We start from the raw sequence: 26238 nt of genomic DNA, 5'->3' as shown, positions 1-26238 counted from the left end.
CGTTATTAATAAATACATATCTTTTCTTTTCATCATGTACATACACAGGAACTAGAACATATCAGGATCCCGAGGCCTTACTAAAGGATCAGATAAGTATTTCTGTGTCTGTATATGTTGACCTCTGTAATATATACATATCATATATATGTAATATATATATGCATAAAAATATACATATATACATACACACAATACCTGTATACATATACAGCTATACTTTATCCCACACAGATTTGAAAACAAATTCCTACTGGGATATACAAAGCAGCTGTACATAATCAGCCAACTGGCTTCTGCTTGGCTTCTGTTTGAAAATTAAAATATTGACATTGCAGATGTCTCTACTTAGTTCACATCCATTACATTTACCAGGTAGATTACAAAAAAACTTCAAGGCAGGGAGTACAGTTTTGCTGAAATGCACATGATTAATTGCAAGAAATGATTGCTGAAAGCTTGCCATCAACAATTTTTAAAGTATGCACAAACTACACACATTCGTACACAGAGAACATAAAAAGTGCTCTGCTGAGTTATACCCAAAGCCTAGCATCCCATCTCCAGCAGTGGAGGACTAGGGAAAAGGTATGTGAAAAAGGCTTGTTTTTCCAAGGATAGACTTTTCTGTATTCTTTAGCTTCCTTTAACGCAGGGGCTTCCTAAGCCACAGTCAAGTACTATTATGCTGAATAACCATAAGTCACCTGTGAATTTTTCTCCCTGGATTTATCAGATTCCTTGGACCAATTTATACTTTTGTTTTCCACAACAGCTCATAGCAATAAGTCTCATAATTAAACATGTAACATTTGACATTTCAAACCTCCTCTAAAATCAAAGTATTGCTTTGAGAGACATTGCTCTGAATCAAAAAAATCTCAGGCTCAAACATTTAATTTTGAGATAGTTTTGAGGTGGATTTATGGAGACATTTCAGCTTTGCAGTTCAGATCTATATATACTTCTAAGTTTTCTACTGCTGATTTTAAAAAAATATGAATATTTTAATATGAAATAATGAGCACACTCATTACATAGCTTTAGGACCCAACAGGCAGAAAGTGAAAATGAATTGATAGGTCTTCAAAAACTGCTAAAGCACCATCCACAAAAGAGGTTGTAATAAGCACTTAAATTTTCAGCAATTCTTTTAGTCAGAGCTCTGGTTTACACACAGGATATAAAGCTAAACCATATCTTTACAAGTTATTTGTTTGTTTTTAAACAAAAAGAACAAATAAAAAAAATCAGGATGAAATCTTCTTTTGCTGAGCTTGAGAGAAAAAAAAAAGAGTAATTTGGATCATACCAGTATAATAAATACAAGATGGAAGAAATACATTCCTCAGGGTTAGCAGATCATGCCCACCCAACTGGGACCAAGACAGGGTCTAGCAGGCAGGCTGTTAAGGATTTAATTTATGATGTAGTGAGAGTCCTATAATTAAAATTCACAACCAAGTGCAATATTTTACTTTCTAGTATTAAAAATGCATCAGTACTCCCATATCATACAAAGCATTTCTACAATGCATGTATGCAAGCTTCCATCATACGAGAAGTAAATCTTTGTTTCTTATTTTCCTTGGTAAACCCAGCGGTAATATTAATTTTTTTTAAAGCTGAATACCCCAAAGAGTTCATCATAATTACCTTATTACAAGAAATGTCAAAAAACATTCATAAGTATTTGGTTTTCCTTATACATTGTAAGCAGAAAACCATTTCTGCTACTATCCTGACTCATTTTTTTCATTGTTTTAAGACCATCATTAGTGTCAGCAGTATTTCAGTCATGTGTCTTTACTTAAAAGTACACTTTGAGACCCATCAAAATGTACCTCTCTGCTTCAATTACATTTTTATGCAATTCTTATTCAAACATTCCACATTTTATTCTCATTATGGTCATGAACTCTATCTACACTCAAACTGTTTTTCAAGTTTTTGCCCCAGACTACTTTGATTAGGAAGCATTTTGCTTGGTGAAATAGTTTTACACAGTGGTTGCATTCCACTAAAGCAATTGCAGATTTTCTGTGTGGAAGTCCCAAAAGCTTTGTAAATCTCCCCATCATACTTTGAGTAAAACTCAGCACAGAAAGAATCATCGGCACAGTAAATGTATGCAACCCACATCCTACTTCAGGCCTAGACCATCAAAGGACACTTAGTGCTTGCTCTAAAGGGGTGTTGATGTTGATACCATTTTGGTTTTCATGCTATTTAGGATTTGATATCCTGAATGACCCCTCCAATTTAATCTTCCAGGAATTGTATTCTTATTTTTAAAATATATGCAAATGCATTAAAAAAACCATGAACACCTGTATGTATATGCAAAACGCAGTAACTTCGGAGACAGAAAAGATTGAAGAATCATCTTAACATTGATGCAGGCAGAATCAGAAGCCACTGGGAAGTTTCAGATGCTACTTTTACCTAGACAAAATGAAACTATATCTTTTCTTATCTCTTCTGATGGTTCTTTGTGATTTTTTTTTTAAATTTATTTTTTTTTAATCCTTTGGTTAAAAGAAAACTCCTAAAAGCACCCTTGTATTTTCCTCCATGTTATTGGATTTATAGGTCAAAAGGAAGAAGTAGGCCTAGAGAGTTCACCAAAGTCAATGCAATTTTATTCATTTTACAGATTTGGTCACCTTCTTATTCCATAAACTAGCAGGGATTACAACTAACAAAACAAAACAAAAGCACAGTCCAGAAAATACTACCATAATATTTGAAATGTATCAAAGATGACAACAAGTGCATATCAGACCAAGATGCCTTATCTATCCTTGCCACTTTGCTAGGCCAGCCTGCCCACAGTTTACCTTTCCTGGTATATTTTGATTCTCATCTATCATATCCAATCTCATTCCTATTAATTCATGTACTAATCTTCTTGTTGTTGTTAGGTTAAGTATAAAACAACCCCCTGTCCTGGCAGGTTGGTCTTGATAAGAAGCTGCCATCTTTAGAACCAGTTTTCATTTCTCAGAATCATAGCCATGCACTATTATACAATGCATAGCTATCAATAATACTTAGTGCTTCAGACCCTTCCTCATGCTTTATCTATTTTTACAAATTATTATTTTATGATACTGAACAACCCTATAGGCTACTCTTCTTAATTCCTTCTGTTTCCTCTCTAAATGTCTTCAAATGTTCTTTTATTTCTAGCAATTATTTATAGACATTTATCAGTCCTGGTTTGGGGCTCCTTGGCTGGAATGCAATGTATTCAGGCTATTGTGCATCACGGAAAACAAGCTCCTTTTTTTAAATGTAATTCTCAAGCAATTTTCCCAACCACTGCAGTTAAGATTTTACCCCACTGGGCTTGCAGCACATTGTTACAAGTCACATAATGTCAAATGTGCTTAAAATAATTTCTGTTAAATGCCTCTAGCAAGTGAAATGAAATGGTTGCCAAGTTCATTTAACCAGCCTTCATTTTCCAACCTTCAAAGAGTGAGACACCCAAATGTTTCTGCCTACCTATGTAAACCATGAGATTACAGTCACTCCCATTAATGTACTCAGGTAAGTCTGCAGCAGGACACAGATCCTAAACCCTAGAGTTGGCAGCTGGATAGATCAGAAATCTTTAGGAAATAAACTGGGTCATAACTTAAAAAAAACCCGTGAGAAATCAGCAGTACAGTTAACACAAAACCCATTACAGTTAGTAGAAAAACTGCCATAGGTGTCGCTGAATCAGGCTCAACTATCATTTTTCTGGTGTGTGTATATATGCTGACTTCAGTCTCATACAGAAATTAGAGACTTTATAAATAAAAAACATGCAAACTATTTCTCTACTGGTTTGGTTTGTTTTGTTTTAATATAAATAGCCTCCAAATTTGCAGTTTGTCCAGGAAAAGACCTCCTAATAGAAATCTGAAAACATCCGTGGTCACCTTCACACACACACACAAAAGGTGAATAGCCTTAGTAACACAGAAAATGTATTAAAACATCACCAAAACATATCCTCACTGGGACTATGCACAAGAGATTCCTTAATTAGTCATAGATGAATTAAATAAATACAACAATTACACACTATCTCCATGTTTTCTTTTGTTTTCTTCTACTTGTTCCTATCTCCAATGGCAGAGAAAAGAGGGTCCTTAAAAGGGGCTTGGCACATCATTTCACTGTAATTTCTGTGTGTTTCCCCAATTAAGGAAATAAACCTTCAAATCATTAAGGAAAAAAGTCATTTTGGAAAGCAATAAAAAGCTGGAACATGTGCCTTACAGCAACATCAAGGAAACCCAAGATAAACATTCACTTAAATCTTAAAATTAAGATTTATATATTTAAATTTGTGATGCTGTCCACCAGATTTATTTATTAGTAAACCTCTGATATTTCTGATGAATAATAGACAACGTGCAAGTGCAATGTTAGAGTCAATAAATAAGTGGAAAGTCACTAGAAAATTCCATTGGGTTTGTGACTACTAAAATTATGGCCCCACAGGAAAACACACAGGAACCCAGCAATGAATGATTTAAAGCAAGATAATATCATCTGAATCCCTTAACAAGGCCTCAAAAATCCTTCAGGCAAGCTTCGCAGTCCAGTATATCTATATCTTTCTCTACATAATTATACATCTCTCATCATTGAATTACTGGAATCCATGGACATTTACACTTTGACCCAGTGATCATGAAGACAGATCCAAGATACCTATCAGACCATTTTTTATTTTTCAGCAGAAGACTATTTCACCGAATGGGTTTGATTCAGAGCTGGAATGAAGACGAAGGTGGTTGTGGTAGGGAACAAGGTTGTGCATATAATGCAAAACATTTCTTTTGGAACTTCAAAAAAGAAATACAACAATACAGTTTTAATACAAAAAGAAGGAATCAGGAATCATACATGCAAACACACGCACATAAAGGTTTCTATCCAGCTGTGCAGTGCAACTATTGATTGGGAGCAGCAAGACAGCAAAACCTGATGAATAATTTCAAGATATATGCCATAAAATTTGAAGAACTATGGAAAACAGATGTAAACAACGTGAAATCTTGGTTGACTGGAAGCCATCTGCATAGAGAACTATGACAGATTCTAGCTAACATTGATTCTACAGGTTCACTTTTGCACAAAATAATTTTGCAAGTATTGGTGTTCTTGACACCAGGAAAAATGAGGTTATGAAGTTTAATGGGTTGAATACCTGGGGGAAAGAGGGAAAGGATAAGAAAAAGATAAAGTTGAGAAAAATTATTCAAACTTTGATTAACAGGTGAGACAGTCAAAATGCCAAACGCTACATGGATAAATACCAAACTGCAGCAAGAGAAAATGGATGAAAACAATTACAGAAGAATTCACTGGAAGTTGGACTGAAAAACACATCCACTGAATCAGAAGCACAAACTTGAATATATGTAGTGAAGAAAATGAAAAGCAAGGATAGTTTATAGATGAGGAAAAATAGGGAACTGCCAGTTAAACAAAAATAAAATAAAAATCCTTGCAGAGAAAAGAAACTTGGTATAGAGTTTGAGTAAAGAACATACAGCAGATAACAGTTAAATATTGTCCCATAGCCTGGAATTAACAAAGCTAAACATTAGACTAAATATTTTGGGGGAAGGGCATGTGGTACATAAGAAGTGTAAACTTCTGCTTGGATGGAGAGAGACAAGGCCACTGAAAGACTTCCATGAACTCGCAGCTCATATGCAGAGTTCATATACTACCAGCAGGATTAAAGCTTAAACACTGCAGAGTTTGAGCTGTTTGACACCACTTTCTTTTACTGAAATACTGGATTTAGGGGCTTTGAATCTACTAAACCTACACCATCCTACTCAGTGGTCTAGGAATGTGTATCTAAATGGGCATGACAAGAAGATGCGGTAGTTTAAATGAAAATGTAATAAAGTTGGTCCCTTGAGCCGATCAGATAGTGACACTGCTACATACTGTTGACCATGCAAAGGAATCTCTGACTTTTGTTAGCAATATATTCTTAGTTAATTATGAAACTGGTTACAACACAGGGGGAATGGGAAAGGGGCAGTCTAAGGAAGTTTCTTTTGAATTCTGAATAAACTATCAATATCTGAAATAATTTAAGAATGCACTAAAGACCTACAACAGGAAAAGAGTTAGTGTTCCACTTGCAGCATACTCACAAATATGAAACACATTTCTCATCTGAATGAAAAGATTGTCAATTGGTTCATTACATGCTTGTTACAAGTAAGGTAAATGAACATTTACCTGAAAACTCCTTTTAATCTGATGAAGGAGCAGCTCATAATGCATTTCATGCCTACAGCTTTTCAAACAATAGCAACTATATGTAAAAATGCAAAACTCACTAAAAAGGTTACATGATTTCTAGAAACTACATAAATAATAAAATAAGGACAAAGAATAACTTCTAGTCCTATCAATATGTAAAACAAGGAAGTGAAAGGTAATGTCTATCCTTGTTCAGAGTAAACAAAGCACATGTCACCACATTAAGCTTCAATTAATATTAAATATTCATAAAAATATACTTGATTCCAGCTCTCATCTCAAAATATTTCAGTGCCTATACAGCCAAAACCTTATGTTTGTACTCACAGCTTCAACCGTATAAGGAGGTTAAAGGCCTTGTGTTCAATGATGTATAGAAAGATGTACAAATATATAACGCACAACTCTGATCTCAATTAAATCACTGTCACTCCACTGATATTAATAGGAGCTTCTACTGTTTTAGATTTCTTTCACCAAGATCCAGGTTAACTCCATAACATAATCTGATCATACAATTACCACTTACAAATGCAGTGAGGATACCGCTCAAGTGGAATGCAGCAAATGTTTAATAAGTCACAACAAAATTGCACAACAACTGATGACAACAGTTGAAGAAATATAATTCAGCCTTCACCTGCGGAAGAGTTTAGCTAGGATGGTTGTACCCAAATTGAAATTTGGAACAATATCTTACTCTTATAGAATTTCATCATCAAAGTCAACAGTGAATTTAATCAGAACATTTTCATTACTAACTTTAATTCTCAAAGTGTGTTTTTATTTTGCTGCAATTGTTGTATCTGCATTTACACAAGTAACATTGCTCAGTATTTCAATCTGCCCCACAAGATTAGCATATTCATAATGCACTTTCCATTTATTCCTATTATTTACCTAGCCTTATTTTATATAAAGATATAAAAATGAGCCTTCCAGCAGCTAACCTTACAGGCAAAAAGTTGGAATTCCAACTCTGAGCAGAAACTGTACATGTTATTTGGTCTGAATCTCAATCATATCCTAGGGGTTGTCTTCATGGATTCCAGGTATGAATAAAAAAGTGTAAACCTAATCGAAGCTTACATTCCAAACTATGTTATTTTAATTTTTCTTTTTTCTTTTTAACTGCAGAGACTTGGCTGTTTTTCAGAAATCATTACCTGCTGTCCTAAAGGACTGCTGCCACATATTTATGCAGGGGAAGGATTCAGTGAGCCACAAAATCAGCAAGAAAAGTTGTACAATGTGATAATAATGCATTTATCGACACAGAATTTGTTCAGACATTACTTATAGAGATACGACTGGCATGGACTTACCTGTAGGGGATCCCTCCATGACATGACCAACGTAGGGTCCTTCTTTGAACATTGGCCTGTTATCATTTTGATCAATAACAGAAATATCTAGGCGGACTGGACCATCAATGGTTTTTCCACTTATATCTGTGACCTCAACTTCAAGCTGTATGAACAAAAAGAGAGGAGTAAACTCATTAGCTCACTATCACAGTGAGCAAAGAGTAAGAAAAAAAATAGCTCAGATCAGCATTGCCGCAAACAGACTCTGCCAAGGATACCACTTGCAGCCCATTCTTTTGGACTAGGCTCAGAGCAGATTTTCATTCCAAGCAAAAGAGACAGACAGATGTACATTCAAATCAAGATACCCCGTGGCAGCTTGAAAATGACATATTTTCTGAAGAATGAAATGTCTAAAGTATAAGAAAAAAAAGACCCTCTGTAAATCTGATGCTAAACATTTGAAGATTTGGTTAGAATTTGTTCCTTTACTTTTTTCAAGCACATTTAAAGTGGACACATATAGAACTATCATAATATAATTGACATATCTCCTAATGCTCAGTTAAAAGCCTCTTTTTTTTCTTCAAAAAATAAAGCCAAGAATGCATTAGACATATTAAATACATTTTTCTCAATGATGATGGCATGAAATTATGTTAGGCAATTTTAACAGTTCTCCAGCTTTTCTAATAAGGTACGGAAGGACAGAACAACACGTGCAGTCTTCTATAAGCAGGTATATATACATACACATGCTCGCATCCTAGTGTATGAAAGCTCCTGTTAGACATAAAGCCGACATATGCAGCTGAAGATTTCTTTGGACTTCCTTTACTTCCCAAAACTGGAAAGAAAGATCATACTGTATATCTCAGTCCTGCAATCCACTTGCAATGGAAAGTCACGAGTTACCAAAACTTAATCAGTCATTAGGGCAAAAGACACCAGAACTTCTCAGATAACAGAAAAGGTCAATTTCCATTGCAACTGCATGTTATACCTGCAGTTCTCTCCCCTCACCAAGATATCAGTAAAATACAGCAATAAACATATTGGAGACACAGCTATCATTTTCACCTACCCTACCCATCCCGGGACCCAACTCTTTAATGGAGTTAAGCCAGCCAGAAAATGAAACTGAGCACAGACATTAATATCACTCTCTCCCAGTTTTTCCCCAAGAAAGTGGTAACAGAAGGGGCTGGAAGTCTCTCAGCATTTTGTTTATTCTGTTAATTTATTCTTCATTGCCATGTCTTATACCTATAAGTTATTTAAAAGTTAGTGATAAATCCTGCTGGGAAAGAATTAGGTCAGAATTCTAATTCCTTATTAAAATGGATGGCTTATTATCACATCTCTCTGTACTTTGTTATGCTTATAAATACATTCCACTGTTATAGTTCAATGTGCTAGGTGTGAGTAGGAGTATTTGTTATCAGTAAACTATCTACTCACATACACGATTTGTAAATAGTGTCACAGTCCATTTTAACATCTACTCACTGCTTATCCTCACTTGTCTAGCACTTGCTCTTGCAAGCCTTTCCCAAGCCTTATTTTTTACTATATATATAGAGAGATAAGATATATAGCTTAACAGCTTAAAAGCAGACAAATACTCTGATGCGAAGACAACTGATTCACGTGCCATTGGCACAGCTGAAGCTTTATGGGGGCACATGCCCCAGGGCTTGTTTAACTCTGTACTCTAAAGTCAATGTAGTAATCTCAGGATTGCATATGATGTGATGGGGACTAGGAACGAAAGTCTTGTTACTGAACTACAATAAAGCTAGATACAGTTTTAGATACAGTTGGAAACTGCTGACAAAAAGAATCACATAATAGTTTGGGTTGGAAGGGACCTTTAAAGGTCATCCAGTCCAACCCTCTTGCCACCAGCAGGGACATCTCCAACCAGATTGGGTTGCTCAGAGCTCCATCCAACCTGACCTTGAATGTTTCCAGGGATGGGGCATCTACCACCTCTCTGGGCAACCTGCTCCACTGTTTCACCACCCTCATCATAAAAAATGTCTTCCTTATATCTAGTCTGAATCTCCCCTTTTAGTTTAAAACCATTAGCCCTTGTCCTATCACAAGAGGCCCTGCTAAAGTTTGTCCCCATCTTTCTTATCAGTCCCCCTTAAGTACTGGAAGGCTCCAATAAGGTCTCCCTGGAGCCTTCTCTTTTCCAGGCTGAACAACCCCAACTCTCTCAGCCTTTCCTCACAGGAGAGGTGTTCCAGCCCTCTAATCATTTTTGTGGCCCTCCTCTGGACGCACTCTCCATGTCTTTCCTGTGCTGAGGGCTCCAGAGCTGGACTCTTTATCTTAGTAAATGTTGACTCATCAAAAGTATGTTAATTGCTTTGGGAAATGGAAGAATAGCAATATTTCTCTGTGAAATTCCAGCAAATTCATTTTCAAATTCAAGATAATTTTTTCTTAATCTATCTCTCAATATTAAGTGACTATATTGCTCACTGGAAAGAACAAAGGTTTTGCTAAATTTAAAAAAACTACTTCAGCTGCTTTATCAAAATTGTAAGTCATCTAAAGCAAAGGCTGATGTAAAACTAGGGGTTTTTTCCCCCCCAGACTTGCACAAATTAAGGAAGAGAATAGGAGATTCTTATTAATGTCTGAAATAGATTTACTTTATCATTGCCAAGTCCACTGCATCTGAGATCAACTAGTCAAAAAAGTGGGCATGACAGGTCTGTAGGAACAGTTACACAATCTCTGCTTCATTTTATTAAGACAACAGAGGACTTTATTTTATTAGTCATTGTACAATAATTTCCAGGCTTGTCCTGAGCATTATGGGTTAACTCACCAGCTCCTTTTAAACCCACTCTTCTACAATGTTTTAAAAATAAAAGCCTGCAGCACCAAAATTATGACCATTTATCTTTACATGACTAGTATATGAAAGAAACTGCCTTATATCTTATCTTGCCCAACCAAAAAAAACCCACCAAAAAAATCCATAAAGCCCCACTGCCCACAAAACAAAAAAAACCCAACCAAGCTAAGAAGCAACAAAACAGCAACAAAAGTATAATGTTACTTAAAAACCTGAATGCATACAAGAGAAAGCATTCAAGTAAAAGAGAGTATTGCCAAAAAAAAAAAAAAAAAAAAAAAAAAAAAACACCACCAAAAAAAACCCCCACCAAACCAACAAATTACTTTGAACAGGCTGTAAATAAAAACAGGTGGAAAATTAGATTGTGCCTAACTATCAGAAGAGCAAGACTTCAGTCTTTCAATAAAGAAGAAAGGCAGGAAAACCTATCTGGTTTTAATGTAAAACTTGACTGATGTATGAAAGATACTGCATTCATTCTTTTGATAGCAAGAGATTGTAATTGAACATTCAGAAAGTATCGAAGTTCCTACCTGATTATAACAACACAGCTCTAAGAAAAAACAGTGAGCATAAAGACAGATTTGGACAAATTGAGAAAAAAAAATATCTTCAGAGCTCTCTAGCTATTTATTATGTGAAAACCTGGTAAGATTGACTATGCTTTCAATGTTGCAACTTAAAAGTTATGGAATTGTGCTCGTAATGATGAAGTTATGTTCATCATAATTTAACCAATCGTATTTTCAGGAACACTTCAGGCTAATTCCTAATTTCATTTTTGACAAAAGTATAGATGCAAACTACAAAGGGTAATCAAGGGTTTATGAGAACTGTTACACTTCACAACACAAGTCTCCATGATAGGATACAAGGCAGACATTGGCTATTGCTTCTAATACAGCTGAGAAACACTGATAAAATTAAGCACACCAATAAAACAGGGAAAAGCAATATAAAACTGAAAACGGCAGGCCGTAATAGATTTTAGCCTGTTTGTCTAGACTAACTCTTGTTCAATACTCTCTCTTCTCAAAAGGGACTTCTTGACATCCCATCCAAATTCCCTCACCATATCTGCAGTGAGCATCTTTCCTGTCACCCCAAATATAACGATATTACAAGAAGTTAAGTAAGCTTATTCAAAGCTGCACAAACCCGTTTTAAGCACTCTGCTTTATTTTATAGAGTCTTGATTCCCTTCCACCCTGCAGTCAGCAACAACATTTACAGGAAAAGATAACCGGTCTCATTCTTACCATTACTTAAAGAAATTTCAAAGGTTTCTCTTCACAGAATGGTTATTTTCATTCAATTATTGTGTTTGGTGAAACGATTCTGGATAGCCACCTTCCTTCTCTGCATATAAATGTCTATTTTTATTTTGCAGCCAGCCAGCCAGCCAATTGCCCCCACAAAATTACATCATAAATTTAAAGTTTTTTCCAGAAGTAAATCTGGAATATCTTTTAGTCCTTAATTATCTGTGAAGACTAATACAGGTTCTTTAGTCATTAACCACCTTCTAATTTTAATTTCCAATTTGTTGCTGATAAGAATGTTTCTGAGCCCAGCAGTGATACTGGTGGAACTTTGAGAAACCATGTATAAGAAAGGGCAAAATGCTGCATGGGTGGTTTGTCTTCATCTCCACCCATGAGCTTTTCATCCCATTGCTCCAATGCCCCCGAGGTCAACCCACCCACGGCAGGAAAAGCAGAGAAATAAAATGTGACCAAGACAGAGGAAAGCTGCATCATCCTGGAACTGGGGTACACTCAAATGTCTGAGAGGAGCACTGTACCATTACAAAAATCTGCTATACCACCACCTGCCCCGATTGCAGTTATTTTGGGGCATCTATAGGTACAGACCACTGCTGGCTTGCTTTATTCCTAGCTTGACTAGAATTATTATTGCGAACACTTGTTAGGTTTATTTATCATCAATTTTTAAGTGCGGATTGACAGTAAAGAAAGACAACAGACTTACAGATCTTTCATGTAGGCAATTTCCTGGTAAGAAAAGAAAACATTTGGCCATCTCTGGGTCATTAAAAGTAGTAAAGAAATTATCTTTATACTGAAAGGTTTTAGTAAAATTTTAATGCAATTACCTAAAACAACTCAGAGAAGACAATAATTCAGACTCACAGAAATACATTAAATTTTCCTGGTTTAAGAATGTGAATAAAACATTAGCTATTTTTTATATGGCACAAGAAGAGGTGGAGGGAGAGGATATAAACCCAAAATACGCTGTTTCTAATAGGCATGCATAATTCAATCTCAAACAACTTGATGACAGGGTATCGATTACCTCAGCAAGGTTGTAGAGATGATGGCAAAAAATGGCACCATTACCTGTAATGGAAGAATTTAGCTTCACATTCAGAGTTAGAGTCTAGGAGTCTAGGTGGGAAGGGATTAATTAGCCATTCCAAGTACTCCTACGAACATCTTACAGAGGTTTTATCTTGCTAGTGCATCCACTTCAAAAATTAGATTCCCATTCCTTAAAAAATTATACAATTTATTACTCGATTGGTTTCTTATCTAGCAATAGTCATGTAACCTTTTATTAATGTGTCATTTCACAACACTTTCACAAGTGAAATATAAGCAGTTTCCATCTGAAAGGATCGTTGCAGTATGAAGACAGCGAACGTCTCCTTTCAGTTAATGTTCAGTACATGGACTTTTAAAAGCCTAAAGCACTACCTTGGTGATTACAGATATCGTTGTATTCTTCTGTACATTTCATACCTATGAAGACTAGAGGTGAAGCAGCAGTGTCTTGGCTTTTAAGAATAGTGTCTGTCTCTATTAGACGTGTTTTATCTCTAAAACGTTTTGTTGGAAAAACACCATTGGAAGAAAATGTAGAGCATTAGAGAGTTTCCTGAATGCAGACTTACCATAAGCTGTAAAACATTTTACATACTATACAACTGCTATAGGTCTTCTGATTCATTCTTTCCTAACAAGGATCTATACAATGTCTGGAAATCCATTAGATTTAGAAATGAAAAGATTATTTTGAATTGCTACTGGATCTTTGTAATCATCAGCCTGTCATGACGAAGTCCTCACTCCAAGTGTTCCTAAACTCTGTCCTACTACTTCTCTTCACAAAATGTAATCTTAAACAACCTTCAAATGCTAGTTATCTCATGCCTTTCTTCAGAAAGGAATCATTTGAAAAGTGATGCAATTCATAGAAAAGCACGACATAGTGATCCAGTCTTGCTATGGGCTTATGTAAAACCAGACAATTTTTTAGGCAATATTCCTAGTTAAAATAACCAAAATGTAGTTCATTGAAATAACCAGAAAGTTTCATACTATTACTACAGTACAGATGGCTAGTCCTAGCATAAATATATATATAAGCCTGCCCTACTACACAAAAAGCACTATAGTTCCTATGACAGAAAATACAGATTTAATTCCAAAACAGCAATCTCTATAAAGCCTTTAAAGAATTTCAGGACTCTATAGATTTCACGAAGAAAACTAATTAAACCAGCAACTGAACCTTCTGTGAATTTTTCTCTGTAAACCATGGTAAGTTGGGCAACACATAGACTGTAACTGTATATGGTCTACAACTGAAGAAAGCAATACTGTAGGAATTAACAGTGGGCAAAGATACCAAACCAAACATTCAAATGATTTCATTCTTTTAGCCATTTTTTTAACCTCAGTTAACAAAAGAAGATTAAAGATCAAAACCAATACACGAAAAAGCATTTTCTTTCACAAGTGTAGGGGATCATTCTGCATACACAATATATGACTTAAATACTGCTCACTTTAGTACATTCTCCAAATTAAGCATCAGGTTTCATAACATCAGATGATTCTTATGGTTGCGCTATTATCCAATTCTACTCAGCAAGTTTGAACCACTGAAATCCAAATTAAAAAGGGAAAACTAAATTAAAAAGGGAAAACTAAATTAAAAAATAAGGTTTATATGTGAGTGGGACATTCCCCAAGCTAGCTTTAAGTAGTACTCACCTAGGTAGCAGCATATATTTTGCAATGGCCCAAAGTACAAATGTTCTGCACCCCAAATTAGGTGAAAGACTGAAGAGCTTTAGCAAAGACCTCACTAAAATAAAGGTTTGCACTGACCTATCTTTACAAACCTAGAATTACCCTGCAGTTATTTCATAGTTCCTATTTTCTTAGCACAACTACCTCTTAACTGTATGCATTAATTGAACAAAAATTTCAAAACCCCCAAGATTTCTATCTCCCAAAGGAATGACAAAGGATGAATTCTTCATTAGGTAAGAGTCACTTCATCGTCTTTGATCACCTCAAGTTCAAGGCTTTGTAGACACATTAATAGAAGTTTTGTGAAAAGGAAGAGGAATTTAATATTATTAACAAAGATGTTCTTTTCTCACTAGTTTTAAAGGTAGTGGTCTTAATATTTTTAATCATTAGTCACATAAGTAGACTGAAAGGTCAATGTCAACGTCATAATATTCTGGTTTGTGAAGTGAAACATAGCAAGTTCTTCCAAGCAAGTAGCAAGGAATAAATATTTAACTGGTACTTTTAATATGATTTAACTTTTTTAAATTTCCTGGAACTTAAGTCTAATTAAGCAAAAAACCCCAGTAACAGTATGAACGTATAATTACTGATCCTACTAGATTTGGAAGAAAGGGAGATTTAATTTATGCACTCACACTAGTACAGACCTCTTCACTGGGGAAGAGGAAAACAAGCTGGAGTGACTGGTCTCATGCTTGATAACAAGACCATACATCAAAAGAAGAGCAAGATAAAATGTGTTTAATGAAACTAATTGTGCTGTAATTTACGTTTGAAGCTAAATGTCATTGGACAGCAAAACTGGGGTATTTTGGGGAATGGGAGAGAGTTAAGGAGTGGAGAGAGAAGCCATAAGAGCAAAGTACTAGAAAAAGATAATGTAAGGAAAGAGGGAATGATGATGAATAGCCTTAACCTTTCCTAGAAGGCCTTGGCTAAGCTGAGTCAAATTCAGTAACACTCTACAGAACCGACCTGACTGTTGTCCCATGGTCTAACAGGAGGCTGTCCAGTAGCGTTCAGGTGGCAGGAGGTGTCTCGTGCCCACCTAATGCAGTTCTGACTGGTCCCTGCAACTGCATCCTTCCCAGCTGCAGCTGCCATGAGATCATTCCTAAATAGACCTATCAAGTCTAACAACTCTATTCTTTCTTTTTGAGAGAAAGAAGTACAAACTGCATAGGAACATTTACCTTTTCAAAGCTGAATTTTCATTTGAAACTGTCAAGAGAAGGGTTTATCTATATGTGGCTATAAGTCGTAACAAGATTCCCATGTTATTTCAAATGTTTTTTCTTTAAACAAAACCAGCTCATGTCAGGAAGGTTGCCTTAATTAAATTACAGCTCTGTATATTTTCCACATTAATTTTTGTGCAGTAAGTCTTTCTATTGTGAATATCTACTGTTCATCCTTCCTTTGAACTGGGAAGCGCAAGAAAATTTTCTTTGCCAGTTTACATTCAGTAAGCGCCAACCTCCAAAAGCACATTGCACCTGCACCTCTTGTTGGCTTGAGATAACATCAGAAATTGTCCATCTCTGAAAAACCTGGCACTGGCAATCCAGAAAAGCCATTACATCTTGGGGGAAGGATCTCCCTCAGTGTGAGTATAAAAACAAATCTTAAATGATTAAACTAGTGATAACAGTACTTGGAGTTTTCCAGGTTCTTTATCCTGTACTGACAGTACTACAGTCTGTCTTCTAGCATCATCATGCCTCTTGATTTGCAGTTCACTTTACAGAACATGCCTAGAAGATGCCATCAGTGAAATACGCTCATTGCTGCAAAATGAAGCAAAAATACTACACTTTTAATATTTTTTATTTTAATATATTAAATTCCTCCATAGCACTAAACTAAGCAATTATAAATTCACTATCTAATTGAATGTATATACTGTAATGCTATTAGTGTCACAGTGAACGTATTTTCTTCCACAGCTGTGTGTCTCTGAATCACAATATTGCTAAAAAGGCGCTGTTTTCCTGAAGAACTTAAGTCCTGAAAATTTTTCTCTGCTGTGAGTATAAAATGGTCCCTTTCCTGTGAACAAAATCACAGAGCAGGAAAACAGAAAAAATTATAGAGAATTATGGCATAAGCCTCAGAGAAAAGAATACATTAAATACATACTCATAGAAAGCTTATACCAAAATGAACTCTGCCTTTTCTGCAGGACAAGGCTAAATCTAATTTCAAAAATTATTTTAAGGTTTTCAACTCATTAAAAAACCCAAAACAAATAATTTGGGATTTTTTAGAAGCTTTCTTGTGTCAACAGAAAAAAATAAACCTGCAAAATAGGTAACTTAATCTCATATTTTTTTACCACTTATTCCTGAGGGTAGTTTTTAAACATTAAAAGCTAAGCTGGTCATCAAGCCGTAAATGGTATTTTCCATTATTTGTGTCAGTTTGGAGCAGACAAGATTTACTCTTGTACATTCTTGTGACTATTAGTTCAAGATTTCATATTTTTAAGATTTAAATATTTGTAAGAAGTAATTCTTTGTACATGACAGATTCCGATACTCACAGAATATTTAGTTTTATATATAAAATCAAACACTAGTAACTAGCAATTTTTCTAAGCTTCAAGTCCATCTTATGCCCTAGATGCCCTCATAAAATCCAGTCCCTCTGATAAATGTCACTGTCTGGGGACACTATACTCTGAACAATCAGGTTGCACAGCAGAAAAGTGGGGTTAACTGGTTAGTTATACGAAAGTCATAGTGAACAAAGGAATTGGGAGCAGAGAATGGAAGACACTTGGGTTATGACAAAACTCTCTTCTGTTGTGCAGGAAACCTCCGCTACACTGCACGCAGCAGGCCACGACAGGGTGGGCAGGCGATAGGTGCTCCAAGGTCCTGATACCCTGGCAGAGCTTCCCCGTGGGCACTGGGTGCATGTGCAACTGCTGCTGCACCTGCGGACTATGGAAACGCAAGCAATATAAGGACTTTCAAAAAGGCTCAAAATCACCACTCCCATTTTAGAGGTGGACATAAAAGAGGTATAAGGTACTCAAACTGATCGTAACGATCCTGATTAATTATGATAGAACTCGTGGAACCAACTGACACAATATAACAGACTGTTTCAAATGAAAACCCATTACGTATATAAGATAGGCAAAAGATGGGAGAAGAAACAGAGATGAAATGACTTCACCAAAGCCGTACACCAGACAAATTTTAAATCAAGCTTGAATCTAGGTTTTTTGATCTCCCAATACAAGACTGATAGCTAAATTCCAGCTCTTGCTGAGCAAGTGATGTAAAATTAGATTTACAAAGGTTATGAAGCTACCAACATGCACACAGTGTGATTTTTCAAAGTGCCTTACAAGACTGGATAATATATCCTATTAAAATCAAAACACCTTCAAAAGAGCTTTGAAAACCTGATTGTCCTCAGCGCCTCATTTTTCCCCCCATTAAGCACTATTCCACAGCTGTAGACACACAAAACCACAACTGAAAATAATTTTCTGCATCCTCACAACAGAAAGCTGCATATTTCTAAGGCTCTTTCATACGGCTACAAAAATAGAATTAAAATTACTTCTGAAGCGTGCTTCCTGTTAAATATTATCTATGAGTTTTGAAATTAGAATGCCCATTCCAAAAATAACCTCAGTGAAAAAATGAGAAGTAAAGGACATCCCTCAAATCTGTGGAGCAATACAGCTCTTCAGATGAAGCCACGTGTACTTCACACAGACCAAAAGTATTACGCATATTCATATAAATACTAATTAAAATCTTCCATATCACAAGAGAACACATGTTGTGCCCCTCAGAAAGAGAGGGGGAGTTGGGGAGAGAGAGAAGATATCAGGATTCACCAAAGCAATCAAGACTAATCACCACCAAAAAAAATTAAATTACAGAAAATCAAAAAGAGAGGAAGTAGGACTGAAATAAAGGAGTAGGACATAAGCTGTGCCAGAATTCTTAGGCTCTATGCTGCACCACAAAAAACAACAGACACTTACAAAAGAAAAAATGAAAAATGGCTTTGCACTTTTAAATAGCTCCTAGCAGTATTCAAGCACTGCTCACTGTTCTTACTGCTTGAAAATAACTCCAAATGGCATGTAGGAAGTGGCAAGAGTTTAACAAATTTCATCTCACAGAAGGATCAAGAAGCAACAGGGTCAGAGAGAGCCCATAACTAATCAGACCAACAACAAAAATCCAAGATCTAAAAATGCATCAGTGACAAGAAAACTGACTTATTTAGGCATAAGAAATAAAGGTCAGTGTAAATGTCAGGTATATATCACACACATGCATATTTTCCTTTGTTATTATTGCTTAACATATCTGTTCTTACAAATGAGTAGGAAAAGGTCTTAGAAGTCAAGGATCACTCAAGCTTATACCAGTCTAGTACAGATGTAACCAGCCAGGTTTCTCTATTTTAAAGCAACAAAACAAGCAATTACAAGAGCACTTTTACAGAGGACATTACAAGCTGGACTGGAGGGCATGCAGCATACTGCTGCCTTGCTGCCCAAGTTTCTGGCTCTGCCAGCATTCCTGGGATGACATCTCATCCTCTTTACACTGTCACTTTTCGAGCAATGAGCTGCAGCCAGGAGTCTTTCAAAACCCCATCCAAGATGGGAGTAAGCATGCTTGGGATCTAAGTATTGATGAAGAGAAATAGTTGATAATCTGGAAGCCAGCTTTTCCTAGTAGACTTTCTCTTTCTGAGAAATTTGTTTATTCTGTTAATAAATTGCGTTCCTCTTCAAAATCTGAAACAATATCAGCATAATTGATATACTGTATTTGCCATACCCTCATAAGATGCAGTTCTATTGTCTTTTTAAATTTCACCTTTTTAAAGGTTAGTCTGTAGAAGTCAGATAGAGAACTAGATGAGATTTATTTTTATCTGCTTTATAGGATTTAGATGACCATACTGCAAATCATAAGGGCTGACTGTTAAGAAACCCATTCAAACCGCAGAGCTGCAAACCCCCCATTGCTGAGAGTCTCTGCTGTGAAGCATTGTGTTATGGTACAAAACATCTGTCATGCCCTTTTCCCAGCACATAGCATGCCATGATGATAAAATTCTTGTGTCCTGTTAATGTACCTATACAGTCACTTTCAGATTTATTTATTTATTTTTCTTCTGCTGCTAAACCTAATTCTAACTTCTTTCTCAATCTCTGGGGCAGCCTCTCATATACTCAGTGCACCTGCATTACTAACCAGAAGCTGCCTGTTTGACCACAGAGCTGAACTACCTTCCACAGAGCACCCCCCTCCTTCCTCAACATATTCTTCTCCAGTAAAGGTTTTACACTTTGTTGACTCTGTTTGCCAAGCCAAAGATAACATATTTCAATGCTGATGATAAAAGGTTTGGGTGCTGGAAATGACATCTACATGATTCGCTACCTACTGTGTGTTTGGTTATATATGTTGGTAAAAGCGAGTTTATCAATCTTCCTCAAAATTGTCATAAAAGGTTATAAACTGTTAGATTACGAAGGCTGAATTTTGACATCTGATTGGCTAAATATATCATGGAAGTATTCACAGTTAGCACTTTGCTTTCATTTCCCTCCTGTATTCTTTGCCCGGCCTTAGCAGTTACAATGATATACGAGCACTGGAGGTAACAAAGCACTGTTTATCTTTCCTGTTACTCTGAACTAAATGAGTTTTTGCTGATTTTGTCTACAGTCAGCTTTATTGAATTTTACATTATGCCTGGTTGTTTTTTTCCAAGAGGATGTCTATGGCAAATACTTTTATAATTCAGACAACTGATCTTCCTGGTAACAACATCTAAATGGATTAGCACATCCCAGATCGCAAACGTTTAGCAGCTTCTCTCTTTCAGTGTAACAGTGTAGTTGGTTTTTCTACTTTGCCAACAATGGCAAGGTAAATATTTCCTATGCAGATAAAAGGAAATATCTGAATGGTTTCTGTGTAATTGTAGTGGAAAAAGTCTGCACACACGTATAGAATGGAAAGATATGCCAAGAGCAGCCTGATCTCAAATAAAACGTTGTTTCTAATTACCTGTTTTCTCTCTCTAAAACTAATCTTTGTAACTCTTAACATGTTGAACCATCTCTCTACATTAATTGTCAATAAAGAAAGATTTAGTCAATGAGCCTCAAATTAGCTAAATTAACACGGTAATAGTCTCTTCTGAGTAGTCAAACAGTTCTAATGTAGCTCCCTAAGGATTAACAAGGGTCTGCTACATAGTGACACATCAAAAGACAGAATTTATTTCATGTTCTTTTATTTTTATTGCTTACATTTAGGCCAGAAAATTCCTGAAATGCTTCACTGGTCTTCAGTTCTGATGACAGCATTACCTGTTAAAACTATTAATCTTAAGGTATAATTAGCAGTTCTAGTGTGTCTCACTGGATATTTTTTCTTTTTTCTTTTTCTTTTTTTTTTTTTTTGAGATATCAGTCAGCTCTAAATTACCACATTAAGCATGTTACTAAAGACATCTCCTCAGTATACTATATGGTCCATCACCACTTTCCCTTAATTCTGAACTCTCACCTGATGTTTTACAACATACAACAGCAGCAGTTCCTGTGCTTCTTTTTCATAAAGTTAGATCTCAAACCAAATCTACAGACTTCTGACTTACTGATTTTTCACTATCTTTCAGGACTTTATCTGTGCTACATTTCTACACCTATTTTGTTTCTGGAGATAAAGCAGACCTCTCTTTTTCTCTCCCTCATGCTTCTGCTAAACTGCAAATTATGACAACCCCATGTGAGCAATTTCCTGATTTCCAAGACTCACAACGTAACTGTCATCTCTTGTCTTTTTTTTTTACCCTTTTCAAAACCTTTGATAATTTACAAGTCTTAACAAAAATGATTTTGAGTCCAAAAAATACAACTAAAACTTTTTTTTTTTTTTGCAACGAAAATTATTATGTTGCAGATCTCTACTTTTTCAGTGCTTGCATCAAGTTGTATCGGTTGCATCAACTGGAAAAAAAATGCACAGAAAAAGTAAACTATGTATTTGGCAACAAAGGAAGAATTGGAAACTCAAAGTTATTGCAGCAAAAATAAAGTCTGGATATATATACTCAGTCACAAAATGTATTAAATATCACTTGCACCAAAAATTGCAAATGAAAAAGTCCTTTTTGAACTCCAACAATCATCGAAACTCTTCTTCATGTACCTGCAAAATAAATGATCATAAAAGGAATAACTTCCAGAACTCATCACAGCAAGCTGTTGCAGTAAAATTTGCTTCTCCCATTGCAAAGCTGTAACTGAAAAAATGAGAAAAACATCTTTGTAATCACAGAGATAATCACTAACAGAACACCAGGAGTGAATTAAAGTCATATCAGAAATAAAATATGCCCTATCACAAACTAATAGTAATTAAAGAAAGGCAACTGTAATTTCAAACAGGTTTACCATGATAAGACTGAAAATTTAACATACAGTAGAAACAAATAGGCAAAGTAGGGGAAATCTTGCATCGTTTTGACCTGTTAAAATCTCCTGAGGCATAGCATTTTTTTTCAAACCTTAAATGACCTAGAACAGGAAGTCCTTGAACAGACCCTCTGAAGTTTATGCTCCAAAGCATCACAGTGACTTCTTGAATAGACTAGACTATTCAACCTTCACGTATCTAGTCCCAAAGTGGCATTGCACTCACAAGTAATGGAAATTCATCCTGTGGTATTTTACTCCATTATACTTCCCTTGAGCCTAGCTGTGTCAATTAAGGGACTTCACATCACAGTACAGATCCTTTCTAAAAATAATAGGCCTGCGTATATTAAAATCTGAACTTTCATTAAGAAATAGGGAGGTATTTTAACAATGCAGTATGATTTTCATTAAATGTATTTAATTATAGCTTGAAGTGTCACTATTGTTACTAACGTAATTCCTAGTAGCCCCAGTGAGTACAAAGAGTATCTTGTTGCACAGGTTCCTGCCTAAAAAGAGAAAAACAAGATTGCACCCAGTATTTATTCTTCACCAAATTCTGGTGTCATCCGTGACTAGGTCTAGTCCTGTCTCCATTCCATTGGTCCTGTCTCCTCCTAGTTTTTAAGTTGATATATGCAGCGCGCATAAAGATTAGACTTTACTGTTCAGTAACATAACAATTAGTTGCAAATTGCATAAAAGTTCTTCTTCACTCAGTTCTGCTACATCACCAAAAAGTGTTGTTCTCCTTCAACTTGGCAAGGTCACTTTTCATCAATATATTGCTGGTTCAAATATAAGATAATTTCTTTTATTTGGAGTAACCTATTTATAAATCCATCACTATTAAGTAACTTGCTAGCTCAATGCAAAACACATACAGAAACTCAGTCCAGTCGATACCAAGAGTTTGATTTTTGAGCTCAAATCAGTAGCAATCCATCAACCATAGAGAGCCTATCAAAAAGATTAAAACTATTCTGTTTGTAACTGAGGTGTCTTACAGAACTAAAGGTTTGTTACTATGACACCAAGTAAATTCTATGGTATCTGAGCAACAAAAATCACCTAAAACTGTATAGCAACCATATTTATAAGTAGTACAGTACCTTAAGAAATATGGAAGCAACAAACAATAGATCACTGTAATATGATCACTTGCCATATAAAAACTGTTCAGTGAACACAGATGCTGAAGACACAAATGAAAAAAAATGTTGCATGAACTGATATCATAGAGCTAAGTTCATCATTTGGGAGAAACCCCTTCATAATGAATGCAGGTCTCAGCTGCAAAAAACCAACTTAAAATCATTAGATCTACTTATGAAAGCAGAAAGATACCCAAATATTTTCTCAGATGTAAAGTAGGCCAAGAATAATTATTTTAGAGGCTTTGTGCTGGTTTCATTTTATATCAAAGGAGGAAGTGAAAATGAAAGGAAACATACTAAAATCTCTAGTAGGCTGTAAATTTTCTGTATGTTGAATGTTTTACAAGTATGATTGTGTCTCACCTTCTTTCAAAACCAGGGCTGCAGGATCACATAACTGTTCAATAGATGGCACTCTATGTTCTTCTACAAATAGCTTATACACACCATTAAATGGAGACAGCTGAGAGAGAGAGAGATGAGTGGACTGAGTTTAGTCACCTGCCCTAATTTTACTACAGACACCACTTAAAAAGAATTACTCTTTATCAGAAGATAAATGAGCTTCACACTAGAGCAATTCAAAGAAAGTGGAAGTTTTAACCACAGAAAACATGCCTGACAGAAACGCATTTTAAGTAATCAGACCTTCATCTTTCTCACTAAAAGGTCAAAAAATAAGCATGTCTGTGGATTGCCTCTTCAGCAAGGAACCAAAATTGTACAACAGCAACATTTTCCTGCAGAAAAAAAGGACATTCAGAGATAGATGCACTGTCTGTTTAGTAGAATGTTGGGGAAAACCTTATAAAAATGCATACTAAACACAATATTCATAGCTCATCAAATCCTGACGTGTTCTGGAATATACTAGTAACAAACTATGTCACTTCAACTGGGTTTGACGGCAGGTAAATTATATTGTGTAAGAGTTTAACTAAAATGAGGTTGCTCACCAAAAATATCTTGATGTAGCTAGGGTTTTCAACTTTAGAAAAGTGTTCTATTACTAATGAAACAAGAGAGAAGAAAAGGGACATTGAGATTATTTTTCTGCTTTGTGTTCTGCTTTACCTAGCAGATCAGAGAGAACAGAACTGAATAAATGTATGAAAACTTTTTTTTAACCTTCTGTCTGAAGAGGTTCATTTTCAGAACCACATTTATCTTTGAAAATTATCCATCAAATGCTGTTATTAAACACATTTCAGCTTTCAGATTTTGAATACAGTGTTGAATAGCTGTGCTAACTGATCACTCACATAACATTGCTGGTACACTCTGACTCTACCTCCCTTACAAACATTTATAGGGCTGGAATAAGTAATTTCCAGCTCAAAGCTTCATGGCAGCATATAGTAGGATGATTTTCCTTCCACTAGCATGAGTACTACTTTAATCTAGAAATATTCATATCAATACCAAATTTCTTAAACTCATGTTATTAGAAAACAGATGCATGAACAGCCACTACTGCCATCACAGCAAACCTTGTGGTCGCTGTACAAATAAGTGTTTGATTTGCTGTATTTCAAGATTCACATCATACAGCTAGTTTGGGCTTCTTTATACTATTTAATACTTGTTTAATTATATTTAGTAAGTAATAGATGTAGTTAGATAATTTAATAGAAACAACCCAGTAACCTAGAAATGGGCTTACAGTGAAACCTATAACGCAAAAACCTGTTTGCAGTTGCCAACAGTTGTGAAGGCCCGATTTTTACCCAAAAAATGGTTTTATCAGTGATTTTGTTGCTGAAGTATCTTAAACCTTCAGTCTTTTCTGGAAGAATGCAAACTATTTTTCTGTGATCTTGCTTTTATATCTGCTCTAGTTTTGTAAGTTGATCACAAGAAATAAGATTAGTGAATAATATCTTACTTGGTCAGCCTGCAGGTATGGAGCTAAGTATTTTTTAAAAAAGTCCTTCCCACAGAGAGAAACCTAGTATCAGCGTTCATTTTTGTCAAGTCACACAGCATACATGGCTGTTTTCCTTCCTGTCATAATGAAACTGTTATTTGTATAAGTAAGTTAACATCTGAAGATCAAAAGGCCAAATAAAAAATGTATCATAATCCAAGAATGAAAAAAATAGGGGAATTCTCCATTTACCAAGGTGGCAATCAATACAATAGCCTAAGAAATACTTCTCTAATTGTCATCCAACCTTCACATCACCTATTCTGTGACTTCCAAGAAATTTCACTGTTCTCTTACCAAGACAGGTATATACATGTTCCCTCAAGTAAATTTTACTCCAAATCTGTGTATAATTATCAGTAACATTTCTTAGACTTATTTTTTGTTCCTTCCACCAACAACCACAAAAGATCATTTACCTTATGCAGAATGTAATTAGTAGGTATTGTATTTATTTGACAGTTTTCTCATTTTCTCAATTCTGTGTAATTTGACAGGGACCATTACAGATCCGTAACTAGTCTTTCAGAATGACTTTCACAAGGTTAGTTCACTTATTAATTGACCCTTGGTAATGGTAATTTAAGAAGCATATTAATCTCATCTGTCAGTTCTAACACATACTAGATGTATAAAATAATTTGTCTTTTGCAAGGAGCCTTGCAACAGAAATGAAGTGTCTAAATTTTTAATTAATATGCATTTTCTTTCAACAAATGAGATTGGAGTGGAAGGAGACTTCTTTTCAGTGGTTTTCTTTATTCTGCTTTAAAGCTTCTGCATTTTATTATTATGAAGATAAACAGTATTTCACCAGTCAATAAAGCCTATGATCTAAATAATCTTCTACAAAGGACGTTCTGGTATTCTCAACACAGATCCCTGAAACTTAAAAATGTGTGAACAAAGCATTCGGAACTTCGACAGCAGTGTCTTATTATTACATTTTCAGATTAAAGGTTTCTGGAATTCAAGGAGATTTAATTCACTAAGAATATTAAACAAAAGATTACTATTCAGAAATTGAAAAACTTCAACCAGTATCAGATGCTTGAAGTTGTAATCTTTTTAAATCTGGTTTTCCAATGCATCATAGGTTGAGCAGAGCCTGCAGTTTATGTCTAAAAA

General features: G+C 35.5%; 1 protein-coding gene across 2 annotated transcripts in view; it reads right to left on the bottom strand.

Annotated features, from left to right (window-relative positions):
- CDH13 (cadherin 13) overlaps positions 1-26238 on the bottom strand; it is a 519400-nt gene that overhangs the window by 211390 nt on the left and 281772 nt on the right. For both annotated transcript variants that reach the window (XM_049806363.1, XM_049806362.1), the window contains exon 6: positions 7617-7761. In XM_049806363.1, coding sequence (XP_049662320.1) covers positions 7617-7761 — 145 coding nt within the window. The remainder of the gene's footprint in view (positions 1-7616; positions 7762-26238) is intronic.

This window comes from Accipiter gentilis, chromosome 7, assembly GCF_929443795.1.
Source record: "Accipiter gentilis chromosome 7, bAccGen1.1, whole genome shotgun sequence".
Classification (NCBI taxonomy): Eukaryota; Metazoa; Chordata; class Aves; order Accipitriformes; family Accipitridae; genus Astur; species Astur gentilis.
The sequence above is the reverse complement of the archived record's forward strand: the minus strand, read 5'-3'. Positions and strand labels throughout refer to the sequence as shown.